At 35.3% G+C, this 20,260-nt stretch overlaps 1 protein-coding gene across 1 annotated transcript in view; it reads left to right on the forward strand.

Moving 5' to 3' along the window:
- Positions 1-9,718: 9,718 nt before the first annotated feature.
- LOC123549120 (diacylglycerol O-acyltransferase 1-like) overlaps positions 9,719-20,260 on the forward strand; it is a 282,902-nt gene continuing 272,360 nt past the window's right edge. The window contains exon 1 of the mRNA XM_053546772.1: positions 9,719-9,874. Coding sequence (XP_053402747.1) covers positions 9,774-9,874 — 101 coding nt within the window. The 5' untranslated portion in view covers positions 9,719-9,773. The remainder of the gene's footprint in view (positions 9,875-20,260) is intronic.

Below are 20,260 nucleotides of genomic sequence, written 5' to 3' on the forward strand. Positions count from 1 at the left end.
ATCAGTCGTTTGTTTAAGAAATAATATATCTCATTTAGTGATTTGTCGCTGAATAAATCATTGTTTGGAGTTCAGATGCGAAGGAATTATATCACGAGGGCGCAGCCCCTCGAGTGATATAATAATACGCATCTGAACGACAATGATTTTATTCAAGAGCAAATCACTAAATGAGATATATTATTTCGATTCTAACACATTACCATGCAGGACTTTAAAGTACATCCTTGGCGGCATTCATTAAATATTTGCCCGTTTTCAATTAGTTTCTTTTCCAGCGCGCCGCTATGCCGTTTGGCGCTATGACGTTATAATTGTGACGTCAGAACAGTGAATTGTTGTATAATAATTCACTGTTTTCAGCCTTCTTTGTTTAATAGGAAAATAAATTGGATCGTGTTAGAATATGCATTTAATACGTAGAGCGTGACTATAAACGATTTACAGCCAACTCGTGCCCTAGACAACTCGTCCCCCAGTCAAGTGGTCATTTAGGTTATTTCGTCCCTCTTGACGATTTCTGATTGGTCATTGACCCCAATATTTCGGCACCTCCTTTTATACTTATTTTTGTCGAAGTTAGCTAGAAAATAATTAATATAATTATGATGTAACATATGTGTTCTGTAAAATATGTTCTGCATGACCAAATTTGGGGGACGAAATGACTGAGGAATAAGTCTACTAGGGAACAAGTTAACTCGATACCCTTCGGGCCTTATAAAATCTTCGAGCAGTTGCGTTATGAATTAGACACTTCAACATAATTCTAACTTTGCCCAATCACTGAAAACAATAGGATATGAATTTACTATATACGTGCGAGAGTGTCAGTTATGAATTACACGCGTTGTGATTCCGTTTCCACCACATCCAATTGTAACTTTGAAAAATCGAATCAGTAACTATCATCTTGGATCAAATGGAGTGGTTTTGGTGATTTTGAGTAAGAAAATTGTCGTTTTCAGTTATTTAGAAATTAACCAAAACAAAATGTTTTTCCTAATAAACACTATCAAAACACCATATAAACACTGTCAAACCCGCTTTTTCGGTGTTTGTTAGTGTGTTCAGTAAGTTATCCATTGAAACAATCAAGAAATTGTTTCAATGGATCGCGTGTTCCATTAAATGGATCGCGATTTTGAAGCGTGTTATTAACTTTACAGAGCCATTCAGAAGGCTTTAACCTCTTTTATCAGGAAACATATGATTTTAATCCCTTCAGTTTATCTTTCACAGCATATCTTCCAGTTGCCAGGGTTAAGTTATGTAATCTGATCTTAGGAATAATATAGAAGGACATAAATTAGTGCATTTTGTAGGTAATAAGAATAGAGGATGGACAGGATGAATTTATTGAAGAGGAAATGGTGGTTGTTCTATGATTTACAACTAAAGGTATATTCTTAATACATACAATTCAGTATAAATAAATGCATGTTTATACAGCGCAAGATGTGCTCCAAACATCGCGTAATATTTGATCGTTGCCAATCGTTTTCCAGCAAATATAACACGCCTGGTAAACTAACAGAGCTTTCAGAGGTATACGGTAAATCGCTCTGTTGCAACTTCCGAGCTAGTACATGTCGCGATAAAAGAACGTCAACAAAGGCGAATGTCATCATATTTTCTGTATTTTTACAAGCATTGCATCGAATATCAAAAATCGGGGAATGGTAGGCGATGTAGATATGATTTAACTTTACCAAAAACTTAAAGTTCGCTATTTTGTTCTTGATTTGTGGTCGCAGCAAACTGATTTAGTTCGTCATGAAAGCACTTTCATTGTCACATATTTGCATTTTAACTGATATCAAGAAGCAAACCGAGTAGGCGTGAGATAGCTGTAAAGTATACAATATATTTGGAAATAAAATTGGTACCGAAAATGGTTTGGGAGTAGGACTATTCACTTATTATTGTGAGAGACAGCTCTGTCGTGAAGGAGATAGTCATGTCGCAACGGAGATAGCTCTGTGTTACATTAACAGTTTTGAACAGTGTTGAACGTAACAGGATAGTAGTTGTGTCCAGTTACGAGATACAATTTAATTATTACATTTTTATATTTATACAATATGTGTGTAATACATCTTGCTTTATATTCTCTTATATTTGTTTTGCTTGTTTTGGGTTTTGTGCCGTTTTATGTAGGACAATGTAGGACAAAATCCCCTGCGGACAAAACCCCCTTTGCTCATTTTTGCATAGGCGGACAAAACCCCCTTCATATTTTTTACAAGGAGGACAAAACCCCCTTCGCACTTTTTTCCAAGGAGGACAAAACCCCCTTCGATTATTTATAGGGAGGACAAAACCCCCTTCATCCTAGAATGAAAAGAGCAAATTATATATTATATAATAATATATAACTAATCAAAGTATCTGAGAGTTATTTAAGAATTTACTTTAATGAACAGTTCAGTGAGAAAAACATACAATTAACAGGTCAATTAATTATGAGATATTTTACACTTATTTATTTCAACAAACTAGTATAATTGTATATGTATAATCTGATTAATTTCAAAGTCATTATGGAACAAACTGTAACAATTGTATATAATAGGATAAATACATCAATTATCCATATTATAAACATTAATTATAATTATCTTCAAGACATCTCTTTCTATAAATAAAATGAAAAATCTTAATAATCTATATTACTGTTTTCCCTTTTGTTTCCTTATAATAAAAAAAGCAAAGGGGGTTTTGTCCTCCTTGTAAAATATGTGAAGGGGGTTTTGTCCTCCTTGTAAAATTCAGCAAAGGGGATTTTGTCCCCCTTGTAAAAAACATAAAGGGGGTTTTGTCCGCCTATGCAAAAATGAGCAAAGGGGGTTTTGTCCGCAGGGGATTTTGTCCGGATCCCGTACTTCTGGTTTCAGCACCAGTAATATATACCTTGTTGTCCGCAAGTAATTTCAACCATTGTACAATAGATAGAAGACAAATGATTTCAGACACACTGTCAAATAGCCAGGGGGAACATATGCCTCATCCGGGGATCAGATTCAAAGCCAACGATCTATAGATCTGCACTCTCACTATTAAGCTATTAAGCGGGTGGGCTATATTTTCTTAGAATCTACATGTGCAACCTTTTCGCTAAAATAGATTAATTCAATGTCTTTAAACATTTGATACCCTCGTTGCGACCCATTAATATGTTCTCAATATGTATTTCTTTCATATATTATGTCCTTTTTTCTGCCTTTAACGCACATTTGTGTGAGTTTCGAATACATACTTGTCATATTTTACTGGTTCCGTTACTTATATAGATATTTTTTTTTTGTAATTTCTTCCCTTTACACGTAAAATTTGCCTATTTTTTATAGTTTCTATTTTGTTTGATGATAAACTATTCGTTTTTAAATTTATTTTTGTTCATTTGAGTAATGATCTAATGGTTAAGTGCAAAATTTTATGAGTATATTTGTTTGTTTTAGCTTTTTGTTTGTCATATATCTATGGTATATAAACTTTTATTGCCCTACCAACGCATTGATTAAGATATAATTTTATCTTCCATGATAGCATTGGGACTTCACTAGCTTGATGTGTTTCTGCACATTAAGTCTTTTATTTTTTAATCTTAACTTCATTAGGCCAGAAGACAGTCCTTGTGCATCATAAATGTGTATCGATTTTAAGCGGGATTTGACGTTGACTTTAGATCTACGGATCTCGGGGTCGCGAGTTCGATCCCCAGGCAGGGCGTATGTTCTCCGTGACAATTCGATAAAAGACATTGTGTCTGACATCATTTGCCCTCCACCTCTGTTTCATGTGGAGAAGTTGGCAGTTACTTGCGGAGAACAGGTTTGTACTGGTACAGAATCCAGGCACACTGGTTAGGTTAACTGCCCACCGTTACATAACTGAAATACTGTTGAAAAATGGCGTTAAACCCAAAACAAACAAACAAACAAAACCATTTAGACTACTTATTAAGCTAAAATTTACAAAAGATACAAAACTGCTGTTCCTCACCACATCAATAATGTTGAACTATGCAATGCCGCCACACTTTGCGGACTTCCGTTAAAATGGCGGCCGCAATGTTTATGTTCCGCTCAACATTTGTAATGATTTCTTAGTTTTCAAAGGATCTAGAGGGATTGAAAATGAATTGTATCTAGAGAAAACTGTTGTGACTTTCTTAGCAGAGTGATAATTTTGCTGACTCGTAATGTATTAGGCTGCATTTTGTCGTCAAAAAGTGTCGCTACTTGTATCAATATTGATGTTTTTGTGCGTGAAAGTAGTGTAAATCATGCAAACTGTATTGTAAAACGACTAAGTCGGAAAAATCGTGGAAAACGTTCGTCTCGCAGTTACGCACAAAATTTCTAAAACTATACTTCCCTCCAAAAACTGTGAACCCCATATATAATATGAACAGTAATACGGCTACTCCAGAGGTCTCAAACAGCAAGAAAAGAGATTTATCTTCCCCTGAAGAACAAATTGCTCCAAAGAGAAACAAATCATTCATCATCACCAATACTTCTGATCTTGAAACTACTGAAATCATGTCAGACAATCCAACTTCTCTCTGCCTCGATGAAGGTGCAATTCAATCTATTGCAGCAGCCCTTAAAGATTCTGTTAAGGCAGAGGTGTGTGCGATGCTTAACTCATCAATAGAATCCATTGTAAAGGGCGTGGTCGATGGTTTGCAATCACAAATTAATTTATTACAGGCGCAAAATCAAGCCCTTCAGTCTGAAAATTCTGATTTACTCCTTCGCCTTGAAATCCTAGAAGAGAAAGCTGATGCTGCGGAGCAGTACAGTAGGCGTGACAATGTTCGCATTTCTGGAGTTAAAGAAACTGCGGAGGAAAATACGGACCAGCACGTCTTAGATATGGCAACCGCTGTTGGCTCTGATCTCAGCTTACAAGAAATAGCTGTTTTTCATCGCGTTGGGAAGCCAAGATCATCTGATAAACCACGCGACATTCTGGTCAAATTTATACCACGTCGCTCAAGAGATAAACTTCTTAAAATACGTTCCCTATTAAAATCAAACGGCTATGAGGGTATCTTTGTAAACGAGGACCTCACCAAATACAGGTCGGAGCTGCTTTTCGAAGCCAGGCAACTTGTTAAACGCAAGCACATTATTGGTGCTTGGTCCACTGATGGAACAATTCTTGTAAAAGTCACTAAAAACAAAAAAGTTAGTGTCCACAGAATCCACACCAAACGTGACATCAATCGGTCCCTGTCATACACTGTAGCAGAAAACAGCAATTCCTCCTCTAATGTCGACTAGTTTATGTTCCGCAGTATATTGGCATAATTTTGCCTAGTTTAAATAGATCAATCATGAACTTTTCGTGGATTACCTGTATTGCAAGCCGTTTAGTATAATTTATACTACCTGTGACGTCTCTTAGCTACTTGTTATGCACTGAATATAATAATACGAATTTGGTCAAATGTTTTGGCTGTGATGTACTTATCTGTTCTTTTTGCATTGTAAACTAAATGAATTATATATTGACTGTTATGTTCCTTAATTGATTTTCATTTTTGATAACCATGCCTTAGTTAATACTGAAACTCTTGATTCAGAAATTAAAATGCTAAGATGTAGCTAAACATTGTTCTATTCCTGCATCTGCCGCTTGTAATGTTATTTTCATACATGACTGCGACCCAGTACAATTAATTCAGCCAGTTATGACTGAACGTTTTCAACAGATACACGTGATGTAATTCCATTTGTAAATTTTTTGTTAACCTTCTGGATCTGTCGTTTGTAATATTCTTTTTTTCTTACATGACAGCTATGCAGTACAATGAATTCGGACAGTTATAAATGAGTTATACGCGGTGTAGTTTCATTCCCCTCCCCCGCTTTTTTTTGCATCTTCATGTTCATATATAACTGCTATACAGTATAATAAATTCAATCAATATGACTAAACAACTTTAACATAGTGTAATTCAATTTTTTTTCATACTCTGCCGTTTGTAATGATCTTTCTCATACAAGAAGTTAATTCAGCCAATATGACTGATAATCTTTTAAAAAAAAGAAATACATGTGGTGTAATTTCATTTTCATTGTTTTTTACTGCTATGTCGCTTGCAATGTTGTTTTTTTCACATATGACTGCTATCCAGTACAGTTTATTCAGCCAAAATGACTGAACTTTTTCAACTTAGATATAGGTGGTGTACTTTAGTTTTTATTGTTTATTGTTTTGTTTTTTTGTCGCTTGTAATTTTGTTAACTCATACACGACTATTATCAGGTACAGTTTATTCAGCCATAATGACTGATCTTTTTCAACAGAGATATAAGTGGTGTATTTTTTTACTTTTTCTTGTTAATTGCTTTTTCCTGCATCTGTCGTTTTCTTTTAAGTTTCTTTTTCGTACATTAGTGCTATCCAGTAGAGTTAATCCAGACAATATGACTGAACATTTTTGAAATGAGATTTATGGGGAGAAATTCCATTTTACCGTTTTTCTCCTTGCATCTATTTGTAATGTTCTTTTCATACACGTTTTTCAGTTCAACCCAGTGTGATGTTTATTTATTTTGTGATGTTGAACAGTCAACAGAATTCTTCTTATCCAAGTTATTTTCTGTCTAATCTATTTTAATAGCTATAAAACCTAACTATGTAGTATTTAAGCGTTTAGCAAATTAGATTATCAGCATGTACATTAATGTATTCATCTATGTTCTTTTCTTTTCAAAAAGTCACTCTAATTGTTTTCATCTCATCCCTCACATATCATCTAATTTTTCATTTAACAGATCTAACAAATGTCGTATCTTTGCATCCATTTTCTTATTTGTCTCCAGTACTTTGTTTCTCTTAAAGTCTCCACTTATCTCTTAGCCTTATTTTGTCCGATTTGGCCTGTACGTTTCAAGGATATTGGATATGTTATTCGATTACCAATGACGGCGATTTTCCAATTCTTGCTGTCTATTTTTTCAATCACATAAATAAACGATTAACTTGTAACCAAGCCGTCAAGTACACATACAGATATCATGGGTTCCTACCTTTTTTCTCACATATATTATTACTCATTACTACTCATAGTTGTCCAGTATTTGTCTTGTCGTTGTGTAACTCCTTGTTAGCAGTGCCAACCACCCTCGTAGAAAAATGCTTTGCTCAACATGGACAGACTCTACGATAACTTAATGTTCATGGAATATGTAATCAACTGTTTATTTGTCGTTACTTTTGCAGCATGGATTACATGCCTCCTGCTGGTTGCTGGGGACATACATAAAAATCCAGGTCCATCTTCATCCGCGTCATCTTCTGACACTACTCCCACAAACACACTAATACATCCGAAATCTATATCTAATCATCTTTCTTTCGTTCATTTAAATGTTCAGAGCATACAGCACAAACTCGATATTCTATATGCCGAACTGTGTGACTTTGATATTCTTGCTTTCTCTGAAACCTGGTTGAGTAACTCTCTCGCATCCGAAGATATAGTGTTGCATTCATTTCATAAACCTGAACGTAAAGACCGTACTGGTGATTCACATGGAGGTGTTATCTTGTATCTAAAAGAAAACATCCATTACTTCCGCAGACATGATCTAGAGATCAACCGCCTTGAATGTATATGGGTCGAAATAGTTCTTTCCAACGATAAACATATACTTTTTGGAGCTTTTTATCGTCCCCCAAGTTCAGATGCATTATACAACAATCTTATAGAGGACTCCATCGGTCTAGCAATTGATACAAATATCCCTGATGTTATAGTCACTAGTGATTTTAACTACAATGCCCTTCGTCCAAATCCACATCGGAACATATTATCCATTACACAGCAATTTAGTCTTGAACAACTAACTGACGAACCCACACATTTTACAGAAAATTCTTCGTCCTTACTAGATCTTATTTTCGTTTCAAATAGCAGTAACGTTCTTCTCACTGGCGTAGGTGAACATTTCCTGGAACAGGAACAGCGCTATCACACTCCTATCTATGGTCTTCTCAAATTTCACAAAAAACAAAACAAAACAAAAGTGTTTCGATCGACTAGTCTGGGAATATGATCGAGGTGATTACGACAGCATGCGAGAAGAACTACACAACTTTGACTGGAATAGCTGTTCTGATCAGGATATAAACAAATATGCTTCTAATATAACTAGCCAAATCACTTCCATTGCAAAAAATAATATTCCAAACAAGAATATCAAAGTTAGACCCGGTGACGTTCCTTGGATGAATAATGAGATAAGGAAATACATACGCAAGCGTTAGAGAACTTATAGAAAAGTAAGAAAAACAAATTCACCGTACCAATGGCTGAAATGTAGACGACTCCGTAATGAAACTGTCTTGCTGATTCGTGATGCTAAATCAAACTACTCCACAAAACTTTCAGACAAACTTAAAAATGGCTCTTTTTCTTCCAAAGATTGATGGAATATTTTAAAATCTTTTATTTCTAAATCCACCGACAACACTATTCCCCCACTGTACAATTCCAATACGCATCAAACCACTTTTTCTGACTTTGATAAAGCTAACCTCCCCAACGAGTACTTTCAGAAGCAGACATATATTGATGATGGAAACCGAGACGTCCCAGACCTATATCCTTCAAACCAAGTCTTAATTTAAGGAACATCCATCTTTATCCAGCAGAAACAGAAGATGTTCTAAAGTCCTTAAAAGTTAACAAGGCCGCAGGTCCTGACGGAACAAGCAACAGAATTCTTTTTTAAGCTTCTCACGAACTATCTTCCCCTCTTTGTGATCTTTTCAATGCCTCATTACAACTCTCTATTGTGCCGAATATGTGGAAAGAAGCTCACGTTAGCGCAATCTACAAGAAAGGTGATGTCACTCTTCCTAGTAATTACCGCCCAATCTCCCTCTTAAATACCATTGTCTTCCATTCTTATCCTTTCCTAAGTTACGATATTCACTGTATGACTATGTATCAATGTATATGTTTACTATTTGGGAATAAATATGTTTAAACTAATTCTGCCACACTTTTTTTCGACCATGTTATATTTGAATGACTAAAACTCATTGAAAATTGCGTTTTTGTTGGTTAAAAGATGGACAATATTCAGAGTGAAAATTATTTTTAAGGTTGTAAATATACCACGATAAATGTTCGTTGTCGCATTTTTTTTTCAGCAAAATCACACATTTAAGTCGCCATTACTTGCTAGATATATCATATTTTTAAATGGGAAACAAATGGCATGTTCTTCGTTCATGCTACTTTTATAGAAACAAAGAATTTTAACATATTTGGTATCAATTGATTGTTGGATCGAAAGTACTACCCCCAATACAGATCCCAGCAAATATATCAGAGAATTGTTTTGTCCGCCAAGAACTGTTTTGCTCGCAACCGGTTAAAGGGTGTGATATAGAGGGTAACAAATGGATACACTTGTTCAGGGGTGCACATTTTGGGCCATTTATGATGGATTGACCTTGTGAGAAAGAACACACATATCCCTACCATTCCGTTGGTATTTAGTTCATTTCGCGAAATAAGGTAATTTATTTCGCCGCTGCCATCATCAAAATATTGTTGAACAACACAATGTTGTGCTCTTGATGTCCGATTTCAAGTAAAGCATTTATTCAAATAAAAAGCGTTTTGAATATAACTTTGATATTATCACTATGGAAGGGTATTTGTCGTCAGTATATTCAACGTCATATTTTAGTGATGTAAGAGGCTAAAATTTAGCAATGTGTTACTTCCGGGTTTAAAAATGTCTACAAAACCGCACTTAAGGCGAGCGCAAAGCTATAACAAAATACAGGACATTAACAGCGAAAGTAAAAAAGAAGTCTCAAAGCCCTGTGGTAAAGTGTGAGTTAATTTTGTTTTCATGACATTGAACTCAAATCCAGATAAGTTATGTCTCACAAGCCGGTCTGGGGCACGATTCTAATTTTAGATGTACTCATGTAGAGAGTGGGTCAAGTTCATCGCTAATCCATGCATGAAACATGTTTATAATCATACGTTCATGATGTTCAAGCATACTGTTGGAAGCATGATAAACACCCTAGGTCGACTTTATCAGTCGCTGTTCTATAGACAGAAGTGCACTAAACTGAAATGAACTTTTACATAAGTAAACAGTTGGCTTCTCAGTGAACTGCTAACTAATATAAACATTATTATTTCACTTCAGTCATATTTCTGTTTCTTATCCAGTGCATTAGCTCATTTGTGTGTTGTCTAGAGTACCATATGGTGGATACTTTCTAAGTTATTAAAAATTAAATTCACAAGGCTGTTGTTTGTTAGCTATGGCCCCGTCTCCAACAGAGAGAATAGAGGTGAATGATGGCTGTGTGTTAAAAGAAAATGATAGATTCTTGGAAAATGATATGGATAAAGATTTACTCAGAAATAGTTGTTCATGCAGGAGGCGCAGTATATTTAAAGCATTGGCAAATAGAAATGACAGTAGCTCAAATGAAGAAAATTTGATAGACAATCAATGTGACATTCAAAATGATAATCTTGAACTGGACAATAATTTGAATAAAGCAAACATATTAACAAGTTCAGAAAATGAACTATGTAGTTCCAACAAGACTCTGATACTTTCAGGAACTAATGAGCACTCATGCTCAAAATGCCAGATATTAAAACAAGACAGTCGTCCAGTTATGGAAGTCTATCAGAAAAAGAAAAAAGATTCCATTGTAAAAAATTCAGGTGTAAGATCAGTCCTCTTTGAATGGTCTCCACTGTGGTTTAAATGTTTTCTTAAAGATCCAGAATATGAACTGTCAAGTGTGAAATTAAAGTATTCTTCAGAGTAAGTGAAGAAAGGTTAAATATTATCATAATTTTTTTTTTTCAGTTTTAGCTCATCTGATTTTTGAAAAAATCTACTAGGTATTGTCCTTACTTGATCGTTGGTTTTCTCAAAAATTGTAAGAGCTACAGCTTTGAAAAGTATTCTTCAGAGTAAGTAAAGAAAGGTTAATTATTTTCATAATTTTTTTTTTTTTTTTTGCAGATTTAGTTCATCTGATTTTTGAAAAAATCTACTAGGTATTGTCCCTACTTGATCGTTGGTTTTCTCAAAAATTGTAAGAGCTACAGCTTTGAAACTTTGCACACTTGTTTGTCAACATAAGTTGACTGTGTAGACCAAAAACCATAAACCATAACTCTGATATGCATTTTGTCAGAATTATGGGTCTTTTTTTTACCTAGAAAATTTGAGTTTCTTGGTTTAAATTTTTGTTTAGGTCCACCTTTTCTCAAAAACTATAAGAGCTACAGCTTTAAAACTTTGCACACTAAGTCTTGTTTTAATATCATCATTAGGTGACTATGTAGGCCAAGAGCCATAGCTCTAACCTGCATTTTGTCAGAATTATAGCCCTTTTTGTACTTAGAAATTCTGAACTGTAACTCATTTCTTACATACTGTCCAGCACTTGCAGACGAGCGATGGCACCTGCAGGCAGTGCGATTGTTACAATATTGTTGTAATTACTGAAAAAGTGAAATAAACATTTCTTATCATTTGACGACAGAGAAAAATTTTCAACACATCTTTTCTATTAAGAGGTAATCCAGAGCAACAGATAAGCTGCGTATTTGCATAAATACCCAATTAAAATTTGCAAAATACTCAATAGATTTATTTTTAATGCGTATCAAAACTCAAACAAAAAACCAAAATACCCAATTCTCATCCCAATGTGTGCGTATCTTTGAAATACTAAATGATTCGTCCACGTATATCTACCGTTCGAATAATGTTACATTTGTCAGCTGTATCAGTCTCGGGCACTCGATAATGATGCAGTCTGAAGTAATCCTACTTTTTCATCTGTATCGATAATGCGCTCACAATAAGCATCTGTGAGCAAAATGGCTTTAAAACGGGGTAGGAAAAAAATCCAGAGGAGTTAAAGCAGTCTAGTGTAATAACCAATCTTTTCCAGTCGGTCTCAGATGGGGAGAAGGATGTTATACGTATATTAAATGATAATATTTCTAGTTGCGTAAGTTATTCACCTGTAAACGAAATAGTGAGTGATCTACTGGACCAACTACTGGACAATGTGTTTGCGAAGTAAACAAAAATTCTTATAAAAAATTAACACATTTTGGTGATCGTGTCAATAAAAAGCTTTGAGTGAATGGGAAATCAAGTATCCATGGCTGCTGATTAAAGTATTTAAAGACGAGTCAAATGAAATGAGAATGCATGGAAACCCAGTAAAAGTGAACATCATGGGGTAATATGTGTTAGAAAACCCTATTGATTTTATGCAATACCCAATTAAAACCAAAATGATGGGGTAATACCCAATTCATTTTGAAAGCTTATCTGTTGCTCTGCGGTAATCCATATATGTGATATTCTGGGCAGGTCAGGATCAAAATCATGATATTTTACATAGATACATGTCCCTCCTCTCTCCCATTTGTACCATTATTTTTTAGCTCGACTTTTCGAAGTAAAAGTAGAGCTATTGTACTCGCCCCGGCGTCGCCGTTGGTTAAAGTTTTTATGCCCCCACCACCTTGGGGGGGGCATATAGATTTGCTCTTGTGCGTCCGTCCTTCTGTCCGTCCGTCTGTCCGTCCGTCCTTTCGAAAATGTTGTGTCGCGCGTAGCTCTGAAAGTATTTGACGTAGAGTCACAAAACTTTACAGGAATGTTGGTCAGCATGTGTAGTTGTGCACCTGGGGTTTCGCGTCCGGATTTATTCAGTCATGTAGAAGTTATGGCCCCTGACTTTGTAAAAATTGGTCATTTTAATGTTGTGTTGCGCCTAGCTCCAAAAGTGTATGACCTAGAGTCACAAAACTTTACAGGCGTGTTGGTCAGCATGTGTAGTTGTGCACCTGGGGTTTCGCGTCCGGATTCATCCAGTCATGTAGGAGTTATGGCCCCTGACCTAGTAAAAAATTGGTCATTTTAATGTTGTGTTGCGCATAGCTCCAAAAATATTTGACCTAGAGTCACCAAAGTTTACAGGAATGTTGGTCAGCATGTGCAGTTGTGCACCTGGGGTTTCATGTCCAGATTCATCCAGTCGTGTAGGAGTTATGGCCCCTGACTTAGTAAAAAATGGGTCATTTTAATGTTGTGTCGCACATAGCTCCAAAAGTATTTGACCTAGAATCACCAAAGTTTACAGGAATGTTGGTCAGCATATGCAGTTGTGCACCTGGGGTTTCGCGTCCGGATTAATTCAGTTGTGTAGGAGTTATAGCCACTGACTTAGTTAAAAATGGGTCATTTTAATGTTGTGTCGTGCGTAGCTCCAAAAGTATTTGACCTAGAGTCACCAAAGTTTACAGGAATGTTGGTCAGCATGTGCAGTTGTGCACCTGGGGTTTCGCATCTGGATTCATTCAGTATTGTAGGAGTTCTGGCCCCTGACCTGGGAAAAAATTGTCATTTTAATGTCATGTAGTGGGGGCATCTGTGTCCCATGGATACATTTCTAGTTTTCAAATATCTCTGTTAGTATCAAAGCTATTGACTTGAAACTTAAAACAGTTATTTACTATCAAAGTCTACACTAGGAGAAACAATCCCCATAACTCTGATTTGAATTTTGACAGAGTTATGCCCCTTTTTAACTTAGAATTTTTGGTTAAAGTTTTTGATAAAGTCAAATATCTCTGTTACTATCAAAGCTATTGACTTGAAACTTAAAATACTTATTTACCATCAAAGTCTACACCAGGAGAAACAATCCAAATAACTCTGATTTGAATTTTGACAGAATTATGGCACTTTTTAACTTAGAATTTTTTTGCTAAAATTTTTGATAAAGTCAAATATCTCTGTTACTATTAAAGCTTTTGACTTGAAACTCAAAATAATTATTTACTATCAAAATCTACACCAGGAGACACAATTCCCATAACTCTCAGGGCATCCGCTGGGATTTTAAAAGTTGGAGCCACCAGTTTAGCCACTTTCAAAATTTTAGAGCCAATTTGAGCCAATTTGGAGCCAATCCAGATTTTTGAAGCCGTGGTCTCTTTTGTATGCATAAAGAAGGGATATGTGTATAAAATAAACAACATAATACTTGTTACACTTACTATCTATGTTAATGTCATATCTTTTGTGTTTTATATTTTCTTATAACAAATAAATAAATAACAATTGTCTTTTTATCAATGATGATACAAAATTAAATTAGCATGCTTATTATTAATAACACAATCTCATATTCATCATAAAATTATATCAACAGACTCTTTTAAACAGAAAGTTGTGCATTTATAGGGATTTTCTGAGAACTCTTAGAAGGGCAGGGTATTTTAAAAATGGGACAGGGTGCATTTTGTGCGTTGCACACCTTTGTCTACAACAAACAAAAGGTATATTTCCATGGTTTTTGGTTATAAATGCCTCTTTTGTAAGTTACTGCATTGTTTACTACATGGTGTACAATACAATCTTTATGCAGAACCTAACATTTTATGATATTTCTAATAAAGAAACTTGCAAGACAAAAATAATGACTGCAATCATAAATCAGACAGTATGTATTTATTAATCATAAGCATGTTATATAAACAAATAGGAATAATGTTCTGTTTCTTTGTTTTTCATTTGAATTCATAGCAAGTTTCTTCTAGTGCAAATCTGAATACATTTTCAATAAATGTCATTATACTTTCATCATATTACTGAACATACCATTGATACTCATGTAAAATGTGCAGATTTATGACCTCCGGGACCACCCCCGAATCGTGAGTGTGTAGTAGTCCCAGGTATACACAATTTTTCAACTTCAAAGTAAGTTTATTTACGATTTTCGCCATTTTGGTAAAGGGACACTACTCTCCGCGCTAATTGTCTACGCTAAAATTTAAGATTGCCGTTACATTCCGTTAAAGATCGAGAGTTTGTTTGTTGTTGATTTCTAGCTCGACTATTCGAAGAATAGGGGAGCTATCCTACTCGCATCGGCGTGAGCGTGAGCGTCACACAAATGTTAAAGTTTGCATACCACCCCAAATATTTTCAAAGTCCATTGAGATATGGCTTTCATATTTTGCATACTTGTTTACCATCATGACCCCAGTCTGTAAAAAGGAGGAAGCAACTCTATCAAGCATTTTGACTGAATTATGGCCCCTTTTCGACTTAGAATAAATGTTAAAGTTTGCATACCACCCCAAATATTTTCAAAGTCCATTGAGATATTGCTTTAATATTTTGCATACTTGTTTACCATCATCACCCCAGTCTGTAAAAAGGAGGAGGCAATTTTATCAAGCATTTTGACTGAATTATGGCCCCTTTTCGACTTAGAATAAATGTTAAAGTTTGCGTACAACCCCAAATATTTTCAAAGTCAATTGAGATATTGCTTTCATATTTTGCATACTTGTTTACCATCATGACCAAAGTCTGTAAAAAGGAGGAGGCAACTCTATCAAGCATTTTGACTGAATTATGGCCCCTTTTCGACTTAGAATATGCTTATTGTAATGTTAAAGTTTTACTCATTGCTTATATTATACTATCAAGCACTGAGAATAGTCGAGCACGCTGTCCACTGACAGCTCTTATTTCCTTATACAATGTTAATTTCATTTAAATTTAACATTATTTTGCTGAAAGAAATACAGTAAAACACCGCTCGCTCGAGGTCGCAAGGGGATGAGCAATATGCTCGAGTTATCCATGGTTTCGAGCGACCCAAACATTGACCAACATACGAAGAAAACTAAAGTTTGTTTTACCAATTGTCATCGGGACCGTTTGCAGAGTAAACGGTGATGCGTAATGATAACATAGTTGTGACATTTTCAAAAACAAACGTATTACAAACATTATCTATTGATAGACGTTTCAATATGTAATTTGTAATGGCACATGTGAAGAAACAACTGAGAATTTTTTTTTATTTTTATTCATCAACAAGTGCATATCATAATTATCGTGTCAATTTTATGAAACGGCTATATTATTTCCTTCATTTGCATGCAAACAACTGCTGATTAAAATACTAAGATCTCATAACTACATTCGATCCCGCAGAAAATATGCTTTAAGTAATTAGTAATTGATCGATATTTGATCAATAAAACTTTTCTTTAAGCTTTTATCAATAATTAATTTCATTATAAGATCAAATATACCGACAAACAAACATTTAAGATAGTCTGGGAATAGACTACGCAATTCTAACTGTGTGTGAAAATGTTTACTTAACCGATACATTCTGACCGCCGAAGGTGTGAAACTTTTTGACACCTCTGCTCGAGTTAGCCAGAAGCAACAAAGAGTAAATTAATACACAGGGACCAGGTGTCATGCTCGAGCGATCGAGTTATCGATGCTCAACCCAGCCATGGTAATATCACATAGAAAATAGAAGGAAATCGGCCGGGACCACATGAATTGCTCGAGCTAGCCGGGGTGCTCGAGTCACCGAAGCTCGAGCGAGCGGTGTTTCACTGTATAAAAATCATAGATATAACGATACTAAGTAATTAAATATCGAGTATCAACTCCAACCGAGATCAAACTGTGAACAACAAAACTGACACGAGGTGTCATGCTAAAATTACAAAACATGACGGAAATTGAAAGAAAAGTTTGAAATTATTTAAAAATGTCGGATAATTATCGCAATTACCGTAAACATTATGTGATTACAAAGAGCCGAAAAAATTGTCGGGGAAAAACAGCGTGGAAAACAGCCATTTAAAACAAATAGGTCACCGCTCATTGATCGATAAAATTGGTATAGTCATCGATAATTGGTCCAATTAAAATAAACATCAGCGGATACTTCAAACATTTCTATTGAAAATGTGTTTTCTTAAATAATTGATCGCAACCATCTCCCCCGCTCCAGTTAACTCGCACACACATGTCATAACATTATGTAATATACACACCTGTCAAAACATGCGTCATCGCATCAGCTGATTATTTGCTATGGGTTATCTACCAGGGAGAATATCCGAGAGGCGCGAAACGGGAACCACGCTTCTGGATCAAATACACAATAACAATGTGGGGGAAAAAAATGAAAATATTAGGAGCCATAATGTTTCGCCACTCGAGATTTTTTGGAGCCATTTGGTGAAAGTTTGAGCCAGTGGCTCCAAATGCGATAGGCAGCTGACGCCCTGACTCTGATTTGAATTTTGACAGAGTTATGCCCCTTTTTAACTTAGAATTTTTGGTTAAAGTTTTTGATAAAGTCAAATATCTCTGTTACTATCAAAGCTTTTGACTTGAAACTTAAACTGCTTGTTTACCATCAAAGTCTACACCAGGAGAAACAATCCCCATACCTCTGATTTGAATTTTGACAGAATTATGGCCCGTTTTAACTTAGAATTTTTTGTTAAAATTTTTGATAAAGTCAAATATCTCTGTTACTATTAAGGCTTTTGACTTGAAACTCAAAATAATTATTTACTATCAAAGTCTACACCAGGAGACACAATTCCCATAACTCAAATTTGAATTTTGACAGAGTTATGTCCCTTTTTAACTTGGATTTTTTTTTACCGGCAAAGCTCTAAATCAGAGTCAAGCACTGAGAAAAGTCGAGCGCGCTGTCTTACGGACAGCTCTTGTTTTGTTCTGCAAAAACTTTGTAGAAAAAAGTGTGCAAGACAGCATTTTAAATTATTAATACAAATGTTCACAGTGTATAGACTCTCTGTACGCCCAAACGGAAGTCGCCAATAACTAGGCGTTCACTTTCGTTTTTCAAATTGTTGGAAGCTGTCGGTAGTAATTATTTTTATGTTTTTCTGTGTCTATTTGAAATAAATATTCTTCTTGTATATATTTTTTAATGTATGATAAATGTCTCTGCAACAAACTGCCGTTAAATAGACACTAACACATGAAATTAAACGTATTTTCACCAAAAACACAACTGGTCATAGCAAAAGACGATGCATTCAGGCTAAAATGCCCGTTATTTAGGAAGTGCGAAGGAAACACGTGTCTGAATGTTACATTATCAATCCATGCACATGAGTTTATACCTACAAATATGAATTTACAATCCTAAATAGTTGAAATATTGTTTAATTCAACATGCATCTGAATTATGCACTGGCCGCCTAGTCGCAAAACTTTATATAAAAACTGTTCCACTATTTGCCAAAACACTGTACGCCTATTCAATAAAGAAATGACGAAGTGTTTGGACTTGCAGGCTCTATACTCTGTACTCCTTGAATTAAGAAATATAAATTTTGTATTGTATTTCACTTGCGACTGTGAAACAGTATTTATTAGTCTGTTTCACCAACGATGTCCTTGTCTTGGACAAGAAATAAAATCTTTATATGTGTTTCCGCTAACATTCGAGAAAAATATATATTTATTTCGCTCAGTTTGACGGACACTTTGTTTGGTTTTCTTTTTTTCTTTTTTTTTTTAGCTCGACTGTTCGGGAATAGGGGTGCTATTCTACTCGCCTCGGCTTCCGCGCTGGCTTTCTTGGTTAAATTTTTTCGGCAACCTTTTTTGTCACATCTTTTTTACTTTTGCTTAAACCTTACTGTATCTTCGCATAAACATTGTGCAGCATACAAACGAAGCCTTTTTATGCAGGGTCCCTGTGTCCATTATACCCAAGGTCAATGTCACTCAAGGTATTGCACTTAGTGTTTGACATTTTTTTTTAATTTAAGCTACGCCTACAGACACACGCGCTATGAATGTTTATACGTGTTTCCGCTCACATACGAGAAAAAATATGTATTTATTTCGCTCAGTGTGACAGGACACTTTATTTTTTTCTTTGTATTTTTAGCTCGACTATTCGGGAATAGGGGTGCAATTCTACTCGCCCCGGCTTCGGCGTTGGCTTTCTTGGTTAAAAGTCTTAAGGCAACCTTTTTTTCGTCACATCTTTTTTACTTTTGCTTATTCCTTACTGTAACTTCGCATAAACATTGTACAGCATAGAAACAAAGCCTTTTTCTGCAGGGCCCCTGTGTCCATTATACCCAAGGTCAATGTCACTCAAGGTATTGTACTTAGTGTTTGAAATTACTTTTTGAATTTAAGCTCCGCCTTCAGACACACGCACTGTCTGCCTGGTTGCTCTGTACAGTCAAAGTGTGCAATGAAAATGAGTCCCGCTCATCTATCTTTCAAGACGGTGGTAGCTTTATTCATATTATTTATACATGTAGATCAACTGATGTAATCACTAGGATCCAGGTCATTTTCAGTTTGTTCTGTAGCGAATACTCAATAATTATGAATGAAAACGAAACGAAAAAGAACCGGGTGTTAGCTTCGATCTGCTTGATTTTAAATGATATCAGCGATGCTTTAGAGCCGAATATTAAAATAAGCAGAAATTACCAGTTACCGCGCCGACGGCAACTGTTTTTTTTCTTTCTGTGAGAGATGATAAAGTTCCCGTCGTAAAGTCCGAACAAGTCTCTGAGATGCCGAAAATTGATCAAACACTGAGTTGTGCCACGTAACGATTAAATGAATTATGCGCTAGTGATTTATGTGTAACGAATCTAGTCATTATTGCAAAAATCAGTTTCAAACACTATGCAGGTTAGAATTTATTAGTACGCACTTACCAAATTGAGTTAGGCGCACAGCTGCGCCGTGCTAGACCAATTTATTTTGATAAATGCTTACTAATAAACACAAACGAAAAGTGGAATCGAAACTGCAGTAATGGCATTTAAACTGGTCCATGACTGTTATGAAAACGAAAGAAGTTATAACTATTATATTTTAACTTTTGGTTATCATAAAACAAAGTCAAAACATTGAAATATAAGAATGAAAAGAAGTTTTGAATAGGCGTACAGTTTTTCGACTAAGCGTTCAGTCCGGATTTTAAAAATTGCGATTAGTGGGCCAGTAATATATCGAATAGTGGGACAGTGTAATCGGCACATATGTCTCTGAAAAACACATTTTCCTAAAAGCGTATTCGTTATCCCTAGAGTCATGCTGGTATTTATCGACGCGTAAGATATTTACCTATGAATTAGCAAAGGTTTCAATTCTTTGCAAAAGCTTGAGATAATGTATTTCAAAGAATTGACAGCTTCATTACAAATCGAACAAATACCCACACGTGATTTGACTTGAAATTAAGTATATTAAGAGTTTTAATAGCGTGTTTGGTATCCACGTAAACAGTAATTCCATATCGATACGTAAAATAAAAAATACACTTACTTCGTGCTATATTAACGAAATAAACAATGAAAATCCAA

Source organism: Mercenaria mercenaria, chromosome 6, assembly GCF_021730395.1.
Source record: "Mercenaria mercenaria strain notata chromosome 6, MADL_Memer_1, whole genome shotgun sequence".
In the NCBI taxonomy this organism is placed as follows: domain Eukaryota; kingdom Metazoa; phylum Mollusca; class Bivalvia; order Venerida; family Veneridae; genus Mercenaria; species Mercenaria mercenaria.